Genomic DNA, 16,590 nt, shown 5'->3' on the forward strand with positions numbered 1-16,590 from the left:
AACTGACCCGTCTAAAAAGAAGGACATTTTTATCTAGACCTGTTTCAGTCACATCCAAAGTTACAAAATGTTGCTCTAACTGAGCAGTTGACCATTGGAGCAATTAAGGTATGACCCTTTCTTAATCCTCCAGTAGCTGCTGACCCCCTCCTTCTCACCTGAAAGTGAAACTGTAAAGGAAAACCAGGCTTTATGTCAGCTGCAGCAGGTATTATGGCCATTATGAACAAAGCAGCAAGCAGATCAGAAGCAGGGCCGCCGAGAGACAGGGACAGGCCTGGGACAAGGCCGCCCTTGGGGACCCCCCCTCCCAAGGTCGCCGGGCCCTCTGCACTGACCTTAAGTGCCTCACTCACCTTCGAAAGCGCAGCAAGCAGCGGCAGACCACTCCTTCCTTCCGTGTCCCACCCTCGCGGAAGTTAAGTCAGGTGAGAGCGGGACACGGAAGGAAGGAGTGGTCTGCCGCTGCTTGCTGCGCTTTCGAAGGTGAGGCGCTTAAGTTCAATGCCAGGGAGCGACGGAGAGCGACAGAGGGTGGGGGGCCGGACTGCAGTGGCGGCGCCGGGCCCCACCGGAGGCCCGGGCCCAAGGAATTTTGTCCCCCCTGTCCCCCCCTCTCGGCGGTCCTGGTCAGAAGAGTAGCCTAATGTTTAGTGCGCTAGATTTTATTTGGCATTCAAAAGTTGGATATTTCACTTTGGAAAATGGCTATTCATTGTGGGCATTTTTATTGCAAAAATGTCCATTTCACAACCATAATCAAACAGGAAATCTAGATGTTTTGCCTGTTTCATTATGGCTGTGGGATGTAAAGATTTTTTTGAATGTTATGAGTAGGATATGAATTTGGATTTAGAAGTTTTTTTCTTTAAATGCCTCTCTGAAATCCCCTTTTACTAAGGTGTGCTATGTTTTTAGCGCACGCTAAAACTGGGCGCACACTAAACATTAGAGATGCCAGTGCACTCCTATGGGCGTCTCTGATGTTTAGCGCACCCAATTTTAGCACGTGCTAAAAACGTGAGCACACCTTAGTAAAAGTCCCCCTGAATCTCCCATATACTAGTGATTGTTTTCTACTAGTCAATATATGTAAGCGAGAGAAATCTCTGTAATCCAAAGAATATAGAGAATTTATTGATATGTGTCTTATGTAAGATACATATTTTCTGATTCTGAAGAATTTCAAAGCTTCCACCATAAAACCATATTGCTAAAAATGTAATGGTAATTTATCTACAACCATGTCATTCTGTTTTTTTCCACTTGATGTAGTACTTGAGATATTGTGTCTATAATTACTTGTTTTCCTTTAGGTGATCTTTTTTTTATGATCACCTCTGGCCTTTGGAGACAATGTCCCAAAAGCCATTAATCATTATACTTTTAATAAATAGCATTGCTGAAGTCCAAAATGTGAGTGTAATAGAGGCATAAAAGCTATTTCTTCACTATTCAGGTAATGTCTAAGATTATTATAAAGTAAATAGAGATGTACCTGAAATTATTATTTTATCATTTATTGTCTCTGTGTCATAAACCACTCACCTCAACATTCCTCTCAGAGATGAATTTTACAAATATAATATATAACAATTATATTCAACTTGGTTAGAAAGAAAATGCTTTTTAATCTTATTTTTACTTCTAATTTTCTTTGTAATACATCAACAATCCAAAGTGTCATGTAAGTACAGAATGAAGAGATACCTTAATTGAAAAAATTCATTACTCAAAGGACTCATTTGTAAGAACAGAGTAATATTCTGCAAAGGGAAACATTTTTCTTATCAATTTCCCAGACAAGGCATGATACTGTATTTATTTATTTGTTGCATTTGTATCCCACATTTTCCCACCTATTTGCAGGCTCAATGTGGCTTACAATTATGCCGTTATGGTGATCGCCATTTCCGGGATAAGAAATACAGAGTGGTGGTGCATTAAAGTTCATATCTAATAGAGTAAAGTATAGAATAAGTCAGACAGTTTCTTAATGATTTGGTCTTTGCATCTGGCATAGATGGCATTGCAAAAATCAAGGTGGTTTAGCACCATTGATTGTACCAGGCTGTGGAATACTTCCCTTGGGAAGAAAGGTTTTACTCTTTTGAGTTTCCACATTGAGTGGAACATTTTCTTTGTTGTGTTTTTCGCATGGTTTTCTAGTGTGAGATTCCGATCAATTGTGACTCCTAGAATTTTCAGGCTGTCCGAGACAGGAAGGGTGTAGTCTGGGGTGTTTATGGTGGTACGTTTATTTGTGTTATATTAAGATGAAAGGATGAGGCATTGTGTTTTTTTCTGCATTGAGCTTTAGTTGGAATGCATCCGCCCATGAATTCATTGCTTAGAGGCTGTGTTTGATTTCATTTGCGATTTCTGTTAGATCATATTTGAACGGGATGTAGATCGTAACATCATCTGCATAGATGTAAGGATTAAGGCCTTGATTGGAAAGTGATTTGGCTAGGGGTGTCATCATTAGGTTAAAAAGGGTTGGTGAGGTCCTTGAGGTACTCCGCATTCAGGTTTCCATGGTGACGATGTATTCGAGTTTGATATCACTTGGTATGTTCTTGTGGTAAGGAAGCCATTGATCCATCTGAGAACGCTTCCTCCAATTCCAAAGTATTCAAGGATGTTCAGTAGTATTTTGTGGCTAACCATGCCAAACGCGCTGGACATGTCGAATTGTAGGAGAAGTACAATATAGCCAGCTGCAATTGTTTGTTTGAATTTGGTTAAGAGAGTGATTAGTACTGTTTTGGTGCTGTGATTGGATCTAAATCCTGACTGTGATTCATGTGGTATAGAAACTTTTTGTTTAGGTAGTCGGTAAGTTGGTTGGTTACCATACTTTCCATTAGTTTGACTACCAGAGGAATGGATGCTACCGGGAGGTAGTTGGTTATGTCACTTGCTTTTTTCTTTGAATCTTTAGGTATTGGGGTGAGTAGTATATTTCCTTTGTCCTTAGGGAAGATTCCATGCTGTAACATGTAGTTTAGGTGTGATGTGAGGTCTGTTATGAATCGTTGAGGGATGGATTTGATTAGGTTGTTGGGACATATGTCCAGCTTGCAGTGGGATTTGGCAAATCTGTTGATTGCTAGGGTGACGGTTTCGTCGGTCAGGAGGTCGAAGTTTGTCCAGATTCGGTCTGCTGGGTATTCATCGGGGATAGGATCCAGGCAGTCAATGAATTTTTTGTGATCGGTGGTATTAAGTGATAGCATGAGTCATAATTTTATAATTTTCTCATTGAAGTAATTAGCAAGGTTGTCTGCTGATGGGGCATCTGTGTTGATTGTGGTAACCGGTGTAGTGTCTAGTAGTTTGTTCACGAGTTGGAAGAGTTTATGCATGTCTTTGTAGTCTGGCCCTATTTTGGTTTTGTAGTATGAAAAACAATGGGAACAAAAGCTCCGCTCGCTTTGATAATCTTCCAACAACAAATAATAGCAGATCAAATCATAAAATTGCAAAAAATGAATTGATCATAGATGGAGGACAGGACCTCAGACAGGTGACAACATAATCTTGATCTTATATAATAAGATTACATACAGTGCCACCATATTCTAATCATAGGTCCCTACCAACCTCCTTCCACAGTGTTCTCACAAATTTAAATATGCAAATGTATAATACAAAAAAGCAGCCAAAATACAGAGCAAGGTTACCTAGCTTTGTTATAGCTTCATTGTAGCTTAAACTAAGGGCCTCCCCAACGATCCCGTTTCACCGGGTCAAGCTTCTTCAGGGGAAGGACGCCCAACTGCATGCCATTGCTCGATTACTGGCTCAATCCCGGTAGGCCGACTGTCCAGCAGCTCATAAGGAAAAAAAAATGGCGTGCAGTTGGGCGTCCTTCCCCTGATGAAGCTTGATCTGGCGAAACGGGACTGTGGGGGAGGCCCTCAGTTTAAGCTACAATGAAGCTATAACAAAGCTAAGTAACCTTGCTCTGTATTTTGGCTGCTTTTTTGTATTATACATTTGCATATTTAAATTTGTGTGAACACTGTGGAAGGAGGTTGGTAGGGACCTATGATTAGAATATGGTGGCACTGTATGTAATCTTATTATATAAGATCAAGATTATGTTGTCACCTGTCTGAGGTCCTGTCCTCCATCTATGATCAATTCATTTTTTGCAATTTTATGATTTGATCCGCTATTATTTGTTGTTGGTTTTGTAGTATGACCATTAAAAAGTATGCATTAGTTTTTCTTTAAATTGATTAATATAATGTATTGTAAAAGGTAATCCTGAGCAGATGTCGTTACCAAAATAACCTGTACTCCATTAATATTTCACAAAGATAACTAGAAACTTCTCAAAGACTTAAATGCCAACATAAGCAATATATACAGGTAACAAAAATTAATAGGTAATCAAAGTACTGATTTAATAATAGGTGTAACATGGTCCTGAAGACCACATCTGGTCAATGCTCTCTCGATCTTGCATCCTGGACTATCTGAAGTGCTCTCAAAATAGATTAAAACAATGTGCCAGATAAGATGTTTTCATAGTTCAATTTGTCATAATTAATGTCCAAATCAATGTCTCAATAACACACAAATGGTTTTAGAAGTATTTCAGGGGTAACCAATCAAAATACCACATAACATCTAAAAAAAGTTCCCTCTGCATATATGTTTAATATTTTTGTGGACTATTGTGGATATTTTACAAGTGTGAGGCAGAACACTCATACACCAACACTCAAGAGTCCTCATGTTCCATTTTATTTAAACAAACGATAAAGCAGAAGTTCAGTGAATTCCAAGTTCCGATTGTGAGAGGCAGCACTGAAGCACTCGCCCACTTCAAGATAAGTACATAGTTTTGAAAACTGTAATTGAATGACTTATTCTATACATTTTTTCAAAAATTAAGACAAGAAGAGAAATACATTTATAATTTTTGGATAGAAGAATCTTTATAGTTTGTTTTAAAAAATAGGACCAGTGAGGAGTCTTGAGTGCTGGTGTGCAAGTGTTCTGCCTCACACTTGTAAAAGATCCACCCACTCTCTGATGATCCAAAAAAATATTAAATATGTAGTTGGAAGAAACCTCTTTGGATGTTTTATGCAAATCAATTTCTCAGCAGCAGATTGAGTAAGAAAAAGACAGATTTGCCTGTTCAAGCTGTGATGGCAAAATGTTCATCTCATCAACTTCAACATCAGAGCTGTCATGCAGATTTCTTCCCCACTGTACTATGGGACTCATTTTCTAAAGAGAAAAACATCTCAAACATCACAAAAAGTAGAATTTGGACATTTTCTCTGAAAAATGCCCAGGTAATGATTTTAAGAATTTGGATTTGAGACGTTTTTCTCTGCAGGGTTGTGTTGGAGGCAGGATTTGGATATTCCCAACACTTGGATGTTTTTCTGCAAAGTATCCAGGGCTAAAAGATGTGTTGAACTAGACCTGTTTCAATCACACTTAAGTCACAAAGAGGTGCCCTAAATGCAGATGATCACTGGAGGAATTAAGGCATGCCCCTCTTTACTCCCCCAGTGGTCACTGACTCCCTTCCTCCCTCTCCAAAGATATGAAAGAAACAGTACATACCAGCCTCTACGACAGTTTCAGATGTTATGGTCAGTCCTATTAGAGCAACAAGCAGGTCCCTGAAGTAGCCTAGTGGTTGATGCAGTGCACTGAAGAGAAAAGGACCCATGCCCATATCCCATTCTAACTGGTACACATGTGGTGAAAATTTTGAGCCCTCCAAAACCTACCAAAACCCTACTTTATCTACATATAGGTGACACTTGATGGCATAAGGGCTATTGTAGTGGTATACAATTCGTTACAGTAGGGTTTTGGTGGATTTTGGAAGACTCACATTACAAGAGAAGTGGGTAATGGTGAGATGTGTACCTGGGACCTTTTATGTGAAGTCCACTGCATTGCCCCTTAGGGTGCCCCACTGCTCTGCTGGCATGTCTATGTGACCGGTCTACTAAAAATGCTGGCTCCTCCTACATCACAATGGCTTGTTTTTGTGCGTTTTTCTCTTGGGCATTTTTTTTTTCAAAAAATGTTCCTAAAAGATAGATGCACTAAGTACAAAAATATTTGGCAAATGGCCATTTTTGAAACAAAAAGTTGGACATTTTCTAGTTTCAAAATGACCATGTTTGCTACTGGATTTTTGGACATTTTCCCCAAAACGTCCAAAATCGGATTTATACATCATATTGAAAATGCCCCTCCATAGGTCCTTATAAAATAGGCTAGAAATTTATTCCTACATCTGGCTTAATTTGAAATCCTGTCCCAGAAATATCTCTTCTTTGTCCAGCTCAAGTTTTTCAACTTGCAATAATAACTCCAAAGTTTAGATGATTAACCAGCTTATAATCGAATGAGAAAAACGCCCAAGTTCTGACCTAAATCGGGAGATGGACGTTTATCTCACAAAAACGAATAAAGCGGTATAATCGAAAGCCGATTTTTGGACGTTTTCAACTGCACTCCGTCGCGGATGCGGACAAAGTTTATGGGGGCGTGTCAGAGGTGTGGCGAAGGCGGAACTGGGGCGTGGTTATCTGCCGAACAAAGATGGGCGCATTTCACTGATAATGGGAAAAAAGTATGCGTTTTTAGCTAGAATTTAGGACACTTTTCCTGGACCCTGTTTTTTCACGAATAAGGCCCCAAAAAGTGCCCTAAATGACCAGATGACCACTGGAGGGAATCGGGATGACCTCCCCTGACTCCCCCAGTGGTCACTAACCCCCTCCCACCACAAAAAAATGATGTTTCACACATTTTTATTTTCACCCTCAAATGTCATACCCAGCTCCCTGGCAGCAGTATGCAGGTCACTGGAGGAGTTGTTAGGGGGTGCAGTGGACTTCAGGCAGGTGGACCCAGGCCCATCCCCCCCTACCTGTTACAATTGTGCTGCTTAATGCTTATTAGTCGTCCAACCCCCCCAAACCCACTGTACCCACATGTAGGTGCCCCTCTTCACCCCTTAGGGCTATAGTAATGGTGTAGACTTGTGGGCAGTGGGTTTTGAGGGGGATTTGGGGGGGCTCAACACACAAGGGAAGGGTGCTATGCACCTGGGAGCTCTTTGACCTTTTTTTTTGTTTTTGTAAAAGTGCCCCCTAGGGTGCCCGGTTGGTGTCCTGGCATGTGAGGGGGACCAGTGCACTACGAATCCTGGCCCCTCCCACGAATAAATGTCTTGGATTTATTCGTTTTTTGAGCTGGGCGCTTTCATTTTCTATTATCGCTGAAAAACAAAAACGCCCAGCTCACACATTGTTGAATAAAACATGGGCGTCTATTTTTTTCGAAAATACGGTTCGGTCCGCCCCTTCACTGACCCGTTCTCGGAGATAAACGCCCATGGAGATAGGCGTTTTCGTTCAATTATGCCCCTCTAAGGGCTCCTGTTACTAAGCGGTGGTAAGTCCAACGCGGACTTACTGCTCACTAAACAGGAAGTACCACCAGGCTACTACAGCAGCCCAGTGGTACTTCCCACCCTAGTGCACCGTCATTTCTGGCGCTATAAAAATGTTTTTATTTTTGTAGCACCAGAGTGTACCCGGCGGAAATTGGGCTGAGTTCAGTGTCTACATCAAAGTTAAGTCAATGGTTTACGTTTTCAATTTGGATTTTAAGAAAAAAATGAATATAAAAAGAGGATTAAAATGATTAAAAACGGACTTGGAAAAATCCAAAATTCCAGGAATAACATGTATAGAATGTTTGTACATTTGGGAAGCTTGCCAGGTGCCCTTGGCCTGGATTGGCCGCTGTCATGGACAAGATGCTGGGCTCGATGGACCCTTGGTCTTTTCCCAGTATGGCATTACTTATGTACTTATGTAAAAACAAAATATTGGATGGGGGAGGATGATGTGTTATATAGTGGCTACATCAAAATAGTAGCACTGGTTTTACTGAAGTCTTTCCTCCACCTAAAACAGACTTAAAAGTTTTGCAATTTGATAGCAGACTTGATTAGTCTGGGTCTTGTTAATACATATATAACCTGCAAGCAAGTCAGTATTGATGATTAAATGGATAAAATTATGTAACTATAACCCTTTGTTTCTGATGTTATCAAATTGAAGATAATCAGCTTAATATTTTCTCTGGTGGACCCATCTCCATTAACAATTAGTTTGGTCCAAATCTATTTCTGCATCAGAATCTTGTTCCAGAATCCAAACATCTTAGCTCTTTGTATGCCCTTGTTGTCTAGATGATCCACAGTCACCATCAGTTGACATGTACAGGAATAAACTTTCATCAGATCTTCAAAATATGCTTTTCCTTTTCTTTCACCATGAGCTAACACTGTCACTCTCCTAGTCCACTCACCCTGCAACAATGAAGTATCTTCCTCTATTCTCCTGACTTATCTGAAGACAGTCAAACAGTGCTAAAATATAGAGGCAGTATTCAAAAAGTTGACCACCTCATAAAGATAAGTGAATTATGTATTCATTCAGCAGGCATATCCACTCAGGATGCACTGCTGAAAATGCAACCTTAAACTTAAATGGATACCTTATCCATTTAAAGATAGGATTACTATTTGTGCAGTCCATGTCTATGGGTATATATATCCACATAGCAGCTGATTATCACTCTTTTATGAATAAATTTCCATACTGTCGCTGGAACATGTGTGGCTTCTTCATCCAAAATGTATACATTTAAATGTCCAGAATTAAAAGAAATCACTTATATCCAATACCTGATTCTCACCGCATAAATGCTTTGGAGTGTCAACCCCATTGCTGCTTTATAACATCACCACAATCAAAGGAAAGTATTACTATGTGCCTTTTCCAGTCTCTCATAACTTACTAAATACATATTGTAAGTTCATCATGGTAAAAGAGTTCAAGACAGCGAACCTATGAAATTTGGAAACTTTTATGAAAGAACAACTTTGACTCATATATACTGCTTCACTTTTGAAAGCAATTCATATTATAAGTACATAAGTAATGCCACACTGGGAAAAGACCAAGGGTCCATCGAACCCAGCATCCTGTCCACGACAGCGGCCAATCCAGGCAAAGTGCACCTGGTGAGCTTTCCCAAACGTACAAACATTCTATACATGTTATTCCTGGAATTGTGGATTTTTCCCAAGTCCATTTAGTAGTGGTTTATGGACTTGTCCTTTAGGAAACCGTCTAACCCCTTTTTAAACTCTGCTAAGCTAACCGCCTTCACCATGTTCTCCGGCAATGAATTCCAGAGTTTAATTATGTGTTGGGTGAAGAAACATTTTCTCCGATTTGTTTTAAATTTACTACACTGTAGTTTCATCGCATGCCCCCTAGTCCTAGTATTTTTGGAAAGCGTGAACAGACGCTTCACATCCACCTGTTCCACTCCACTCATTATTTTATATACCTCTATCATGTCTCCCCTCAGCCTTCTCTTCTCCAAGCTGAAAAGCCCTAGCCTTCTTAGTCTTTCTCCATAGGGAAGTCGTCCCATCCCCGCTATCATTTTAGTCGCCCTTCGCTGCACCTTTTCCAATTCTACTATATCTTTCTTGAGATGCGGCGACCAGAATTGAACACAATACTCAAGGTGCGGTCGCACCATGGAGCGATACAACGGCATTATAAGATCCTCATACTTGTTTTCCATGCCTTTCCTAATAATACCCAACATTCTATTCGCTTTCCTAGCAACAGCAGCATACTGAGCAGAAGGTTTCAGTGTATTATTGACGACAACACCCAGATCCCTTGGTCCGTAACTCCTAACATGGAACCTTGCAAGAAAGGGATCTGGGTGTTGTCGTCGATAATACCCTGAAACCTTCTGCTCAGTGTGCTGCTGCGGCTAGGAAAGCGAATAGAATGTTGGGTATTATTAGGAAAGGTATGGAAAACAGGTGTTAGGATGTTATAATGCCGTTGTATCGCTCCATGGTGCGACCGCACCTTGAGTATTCATTTTTGTATTACAGTAGTGCCCTTTTGTTAAAACAAATCCATTCTGCTTGTGATCTAATGTGTTTTATTAATGAAACTTGATTATGTTGATCTTGAAATTTCAATATTGCAGTATATGCTGATTTATCAAAAGATTTGAGAATTATCTGGCTAACTTCAAAGGTTTGTTACACAAATTTAAGCATGCAATCTCTTCCTTCACTCTCTATATAATTTGTCTGTCTTAAATCACAGAACAGAGAAATTTAGCTGGTCAAAAGGGAACCTAGGATACATTTTGATGAGGTAGATCAAGATGGATTTTCAGCTGTAACCTGTTGAATTTCACTGCACAGTTACAGTCACACAAATGGTTGCTCTAGATCTAGCCTGGGAAAAATTGCCCCCAATAGGATATTTGGAGCCATATATCAAGGACCAAATTTTATATACAGTGGGGGAAATAAGTATTTGATCCCTTGCTGATTTTGTAAGTTTGCCCACTGACAAAGACATGAGCAGCCCATAATTGAAGGGTAGGTTATTGGTAACAGTGAGAGATAGCACATCACAAATTAAATCCGGAAAATCACATTGTGGAAAGTATATGAATTTATTTGCATTCTGCAGAGGGAAATAAGTATTTGATCCCCCACCAACCAGTAAGAGATCTGGCCCCTACAGACCAGGTAGATGCTCCAAATCAACTCGTTACCTGCATGACAGACAGCTGTCGGCAATGGTCACCTGTATGAAAGACACCTGTCCACAGACTCAGTGAATCAGTCAGACTCTAACCTCTACAAAATGGCCAAGAGCAAGGAGCTGTCTAAGGATGTCAGGGACAAGATCATACACCTGCACAAGGCTGGAATGGGCTACAAAATCATCAGTAAGACGCTGGGCGAGAAGGAGACAACTGTTGGTGCCATAGTAAGAAAATGGAAGAAGTACAAAATGACTGTCAATCGACAAAGATCTGGGGCTCCACGCAAAATCTCACCTCGTGGGGTATCCTTGATCATGAGGAAGGTTAGAAATCAGCCTACAACTACAAGGGGGGAACTTGTCAATGATCTCAAGGCAGCTGGGACCACTGTCACCACGAAAACCATTGGTAACACATTACGACATAACGGATTGCAATCCTGCAGTGCCCGCAAGGTCCCCCTGCTCCGGAAGGCACATGTGACGGCCCGTCTGAAGTTTGCCAGTGAACACCTGGATGATGCCGAGAGTGATTGGGAGAAGGTGCTGTGGTCAGATGAGACAAAAATTGAGCTCTTTGGCATGAACTCAACTCGCCGTGTTTGGAGGAAGAGAAATGCTGCCTATGACCCAAAGAACACCATCCCCACTGTCAAGCATGGAGGTGGAAATGTTATGTTTTGAGGGTGTTTCTCTGCTAAGGGCACAGGACTACTTCACCGCATCAATGGGAGAATGGATGGGGCCATGTACCGTACAATTCTGAGTGACAACCTCCTTCCCTCCGCCAGGGCCTTAAAAATGGGTCGTGGCTGGGTCTTCCAGCACGACAATGACCCAAAACATACAGCCAAGGCAACAAAGGAGTGGCTCAGGAAGAAGCACATTAGGGTCATGGAGTGGCCTAGCCAGTCACCAGACCTTAATCCCATTGAAAACTTATGGAGGGAGCTGAAGCTGCGAGTTGCCAAGCGACAGCCCAGAACTCTTAATGATTTAGAGATGATCTGCAAAGAGGAGTGGACCAAAATTCCTCCTGACATGTGTGCAAACCTCATCATCAACTACAGAAGACGTCTGACCGCTGTGCTTGCCAACAAGGGTTTTGCCACCAAGTATTAGGTCTTGTTTGCCAGAGGGATTAAATACTTATTTCCCTCTGCAGAATGCAAATAAATTCATATACTTTCCACAATGTGATTTTCCGGATTTAATTTGTGATGTGCTATCTCTCACTGTTACCAATAACCTACCCTTCAATTATGGGCTGCTCATGTCTTTGTCAGTGGGCAAACTTACAAAATCAGCAAGGGATCAAATACTTATTTCCCCCACTGTATGGTGCCAAAAAAAAATAAGCACTAACCTGTATTCTATAAACAGTGCTCCGAGTTGGGCACCATTTATATAATAGCTTCTAGTGTTGTGAGTCACGCCTAACTTTTAGGTGAGAGGATTTACACCAACTGAAACCTGGTGTAAATTCATGCACCTAAGGCATATTCTATAACAGTTTGTGCAAATTCTTGGTATGCCCATGACCCACCCATGCCCATCCATTGGCTACACCCCCTTTGTCAGATCCACACACTAGAATTTATGTGTGCATCTTTATAGAATACACCTAGCAAGATACTACTACTACTACTTAACATTTCTAGAGCGCTACTAGGGTTACGCAGCGCTGTACAATTTAACAAAGAGAGACAGTCCCTGCTCAAAGAGCTTACAATCTAATAGACACCATGTAAATTCTAATTATTGCCAATTAGCATTGATAACTGATTATTAGTGCCCCATAATTGGCACTAACTGGTTTATTATTCTATTAAATTGTACATTGAACTTGAACATGCACCCACATTTCTGTGCGTAATTTTACATTTTCTGCAACAAATTCAGTCAGATATGGAAAATGCAAATGAAAATATTAAAAATATAATTAACAAAACATGTACTATCTATATCTATATATTTATATATGTAGATATATGTCTTTTTTTTACTATATACATTGACAGCAATATTTTTTTGTCTATGCATTTTTGTAGCGATATTGAACTAAGAATTGTGTGTTATTCAGAGAACTTCTGCCTTTTGGAGCTCTTTGACTTCAATTTAAGGAAGATGATGCTTGCAACTCTCCTATATGAAGTTTTCCAGGAAATTACTTCCCTGTTGTAATATGATGAAAATCTGTATAATGACTGTGCCAAAAATCAACATCTAAAATTAACAAATATTATTGGAGTAGCGTCTGTGTGCTATTGAGATCATTAAATTCCAAAACTCATTGTTACTCAGGAAGATAATATATTATATAATGAAAGTGACAAATCACAGCACAGTATCTGAGTTTGTTCTCCTTGGACTGACTGATGATCCAACTCTTCAGACAATACTCTTTGCACTGTTCTTATTAATGTACATCATCACCCTGCTGGGCAGTGGGGTCATCATTACAGTGATCAGACTCAGTCCTCGTCTTCACACCCCCATGTACTTTTTCCTCAGTCATTTGTCCTTTGTAGATCTCTGTTACTCATCCACCATCACTCCCAAGATGTTGACTGGTTTCCTATCAGAACGCAATACAATTTCCCTTCTTGGATGTGGAATACAGTTGTATTTTTATAGTGGCTTTGGAAGCACAGAGTGTATTCTACTAGCAGTGATGGCATATGATCGTTATGTGGCCATATGTAACCCACTGCTTTATACAGTCATTATGACTAAAAAGGTCTGTATTCAGCTGGTAATACTTGTGTATGGAGGAGGATTTCTGAATGCTCTAATACAGACCATCTTCACATTTCAGTTATCATTCTGTGGATCTAATGTGATAAATCATTTTGCTTGTGATTTTCCACCTCTGTTAATTCTCTCCTGCACTGACACATTCATTAATGAACTGATGATTTTTGTCCTTGCTGGATTCCTTACCATTAGCTCTGTTCTGGTGATTTTAATCTCATACACTTACATTCTTTCCAATATCTTGAAAATCCAGTATGCAGAAGGTAGACACAAAGCTTTTTCCACATGTGGCTCCCACTTGACTTGTGTGACTTTATACTTTGGCACAATTTTCTTCATGTATCTTAGACCCAGATCAAGTTATTCACAGGAACAGGATAAAGTTATTACTGTGTTTTACACTGTGGTGATTTCCATGTTAAACCCTCTGATCTATAGCCTGAGAAACCAGGATGTCAAACAAGCACTGAGAAAAATGATGTCTTCAATAGTGAAACAATTGATGTTATAATATTGTTGCAAAGATCATGACAAACAGGCTTATTTTCGGAAGAGAAGGATGCCCATCTTTCGACAAAAATCGGAAGATGGGCATCCTTCTCACAGGGTCGCCCAAATCTGCATAATCGAAAGCCGATTTTGGGCATCCCCAACTGCTTGTCACGGGGACAACCAAAGTTCCCGGGGGCGTGTCGGAGGCCTAGTGAAGGCGGAACTTGGGTGTGCCTAACACATGGGTGTCCTCGACCCATAATGGAAAAAAAGGGCGTCCCTGACGAGAATTTGGATGACATTACGTGGTCCAGTTTTTCTTACGATCAAGGCACAAAAAGGTGCCCAAACTGACCAGATGACCACCGGAGGGAATCGGGTGACCTCCCCTTACTCCCCCAGTGGCCACTAACCCCTCCCACCCTCAAAAAAGAACTTTAAAAATATTTTCTGCCAGCCTCTATGCCAGCCTCAAATGTCATACTCAGGTTCATCGCAGCAGTATGCAGGTCCCTGGAGCAGTTTTAGTTGGTGCAGTGCACTTCAGGCAGGCAGACCCAGGCCCATCCCCCCTACCTGTTACACTTGTGGTGGTAAATGTGAGCCCTCCAAAACCCACCACAAACCCACTGTACCCATATCTAGGTGGCCCCCTTCATCCGTAAGAGCTATGGTAGTGGTGTACAGTTGTGGGTAGTGGGGTTTTGGGGGGGCTCAGCACACAAGGTAAGGGAGCTATGTACCTGGGAGCTTTTTCTGAAGTCCACTGCAGTGCCCCCTAGGGTGCCCGGTTGGTGTCCTGGCATGTCAGGGGGACCAGTGCACTATGAATGCTGGCTCCTCCCACGGCCAAAGGGCTTGCATTTGGTCGTTTCTGAGATGGGCGTCCTTAGTTTTCATTATCGCCGAAAATCAGAAACAACCAAGTCTAAGGAAGACCATCTGTAGGGACGACCTAAATGCCAAGATTTGGGCATCCCCAACCCTTATTATCGAAACGAAAGATGGACGCCCATCTTGTTTCGATAATACGGGTTTCCCCGCCCCTTCGTCGGGACGTCCTGAGAGGACATCCTCAGGAAAACTTGGGCGCCCCTTTCGATTATGCCCCTCTATATGTTTTATCTTGTTTATTTCATTTATTTGCTTTGCTATGGAACATTAAGAGATGTTTACAACCTGCACAAGGTAATTAAAAAAGAACAATTTATATCCTGTAGCTTCACCACAGATTATCCCTAGAAATAGCAGCTGAACTAGAAGAACTTAATCAGACACCACTCTACCTGATCTAACCATCCCACGTTCCTGAATCCCTTCCCTCTTCACAATTGAGCTATACTAAATCTGTCTCTTTTATATATGAATCATAAATTTAATGCACAATACATTTTAACAAAGCAATGACCTCCATACTACATTATAGCTAAATTACTGGGAAATAATCCACAACTTTGCTAGGAAACACAGCTCACATGATCAAAGCTATGGTTTACCTCTCATGAATGCAATACTTCTCTAAGGAGTAGACTGTACAAACTGCCTACATTTACCAATGTAATGAGACAACCAGCCATGGAAGCCTTGCATATTACTTTACCCAGCAATATGCTCTTTGTGAACTATCAGTTCAGTCCATTAAAAATCAGGAGTGAACCCACTCTTGCTTGAATGACAACTTGCAATAGAGAACAGGCTTTTCTGAATTAAAAGCTGCTATTTGCTCTATTGCAACATTCATTTCAACATTTTCTCATTCAAAAGTGCCAAGAAGGGCTTTTTCTTGTCATCCCACTCAATATATTTGGACCACACATATCAGATGTACTGACCTAAAACTAAGTATGATATATAGGGGGCAACTCTATAACTTGACACCTTGATTTAGACACCACAATGGTGCATACTGAGTGCCAATTTAACAATGGCATCAGGGTATAAAGCTATTTGGCATTCCGAACTTTAGGTGTGACCATTAATGAAAGGTCAATATCTAGCATGAGGTGGTGCACCTAACACTGTCACGCAATTCATAAACTGATAGTATTCTCCAAGGTGCATGTATTGCTTGGCAACACACCCTTCATCACCCATGCAATATAGCACTTATGTGCTACCTTATAGAGTAGTGATAGAGCATTTGTGCACACAAGTGCCAATTAAGGTACCACTGCACGTGCCCACTTATAGAACTGCCCCACCCACGAGAGGCAAAGCTGGTCAATCATAATCAGATTTTCATAATCTTGGGCAATATAATCTGCCTGTGCTGAAACTTAGATTATAAACTGTTTGAAAGAGAGAAATTGCAAGAGATGAATTATCTTGTAGCATGCCATATACATTACTTCTGTAAAAATAATAGATATAAGTACTGGGATAGACCAAAGGTCCATCAAGCCCAGCATCCTGTTTCCAACAGAGGCCAATCCACGTTACAAGTACCTGTCAAGATTCCAAAACAGAACAATACATTTTATGCTGCTTATCCTAAGCAGTGGGTTTTCCCCAAGTACATCTTAATAATGGCTTATGGAATTTTCTTTTAGGAATCTATTCAAACATTTTTTAAACCTCGCTAAGCTAACTGCTTATACCACATTCTCTGGCAACGAATTTCAGAGTTTAATTACACTTTGAGTGAAGAAATATTTTCTCTGATTTGTTTTAAATTTAC

General features: G+C 40.7%; 1 protein-coding gene across 3 annotated transcripts; it reads left to right on the forward strand.

The window, feature by feature from the left end:
- The first annotated feature begins 5,267 nt into the window (after window positions 1-5,267).
- Window positions 5,268-13,932, forward strand: LOC115482165 (olfactory receptor 1020-like). 3 transcript variants are annotated; one of them, XM_030221769.1, is made up of 2 exons: window positions 5,268-5,283; window positions 13,013-13,932. In XM_030221769.1, exon 2 carries the CDS (start codon window positions 13,087-13,089, stop codon window positions 13,930-13,932), a length of 846 nt encoding a protein of 281 aa, XP_030077629.1. In that variant the 5' UTR covers window positions 5,268-5,283; window positions 13,013-13,086. The 3 variants fall into 3 exon arrangements, with proteins under 3 accessions (XP_030077629.1, XP_030077621.1, XP_030077612.1); XM_030221761.1 differs by lacking the exon at window positions 5,268-5,283 and adding an exon at window positions 7,893-7,917; XM_030221752.1 differs by lacking the exon at window positions 5,268-5,283 and having other exon boundaries at window positions 12,988-13,932.
- Window positions 13,933-16,590: the final 2,658 nt, after the last annotated feature.

This window comes from Microcaecilia unicolor, chromosome 1, assembly GCF_901765095.1.
Source record: "Microcaecilia unicolor chromosome 1, aMicUni1.1, whole genome shotgun sequence".
Lineage (NCBI taxonomy): Eukaryota > Metazoa > Chordata > Amphibia > Gymnophiona > Siphonopidae > Microcaecilia > Microcaecilia unicolor.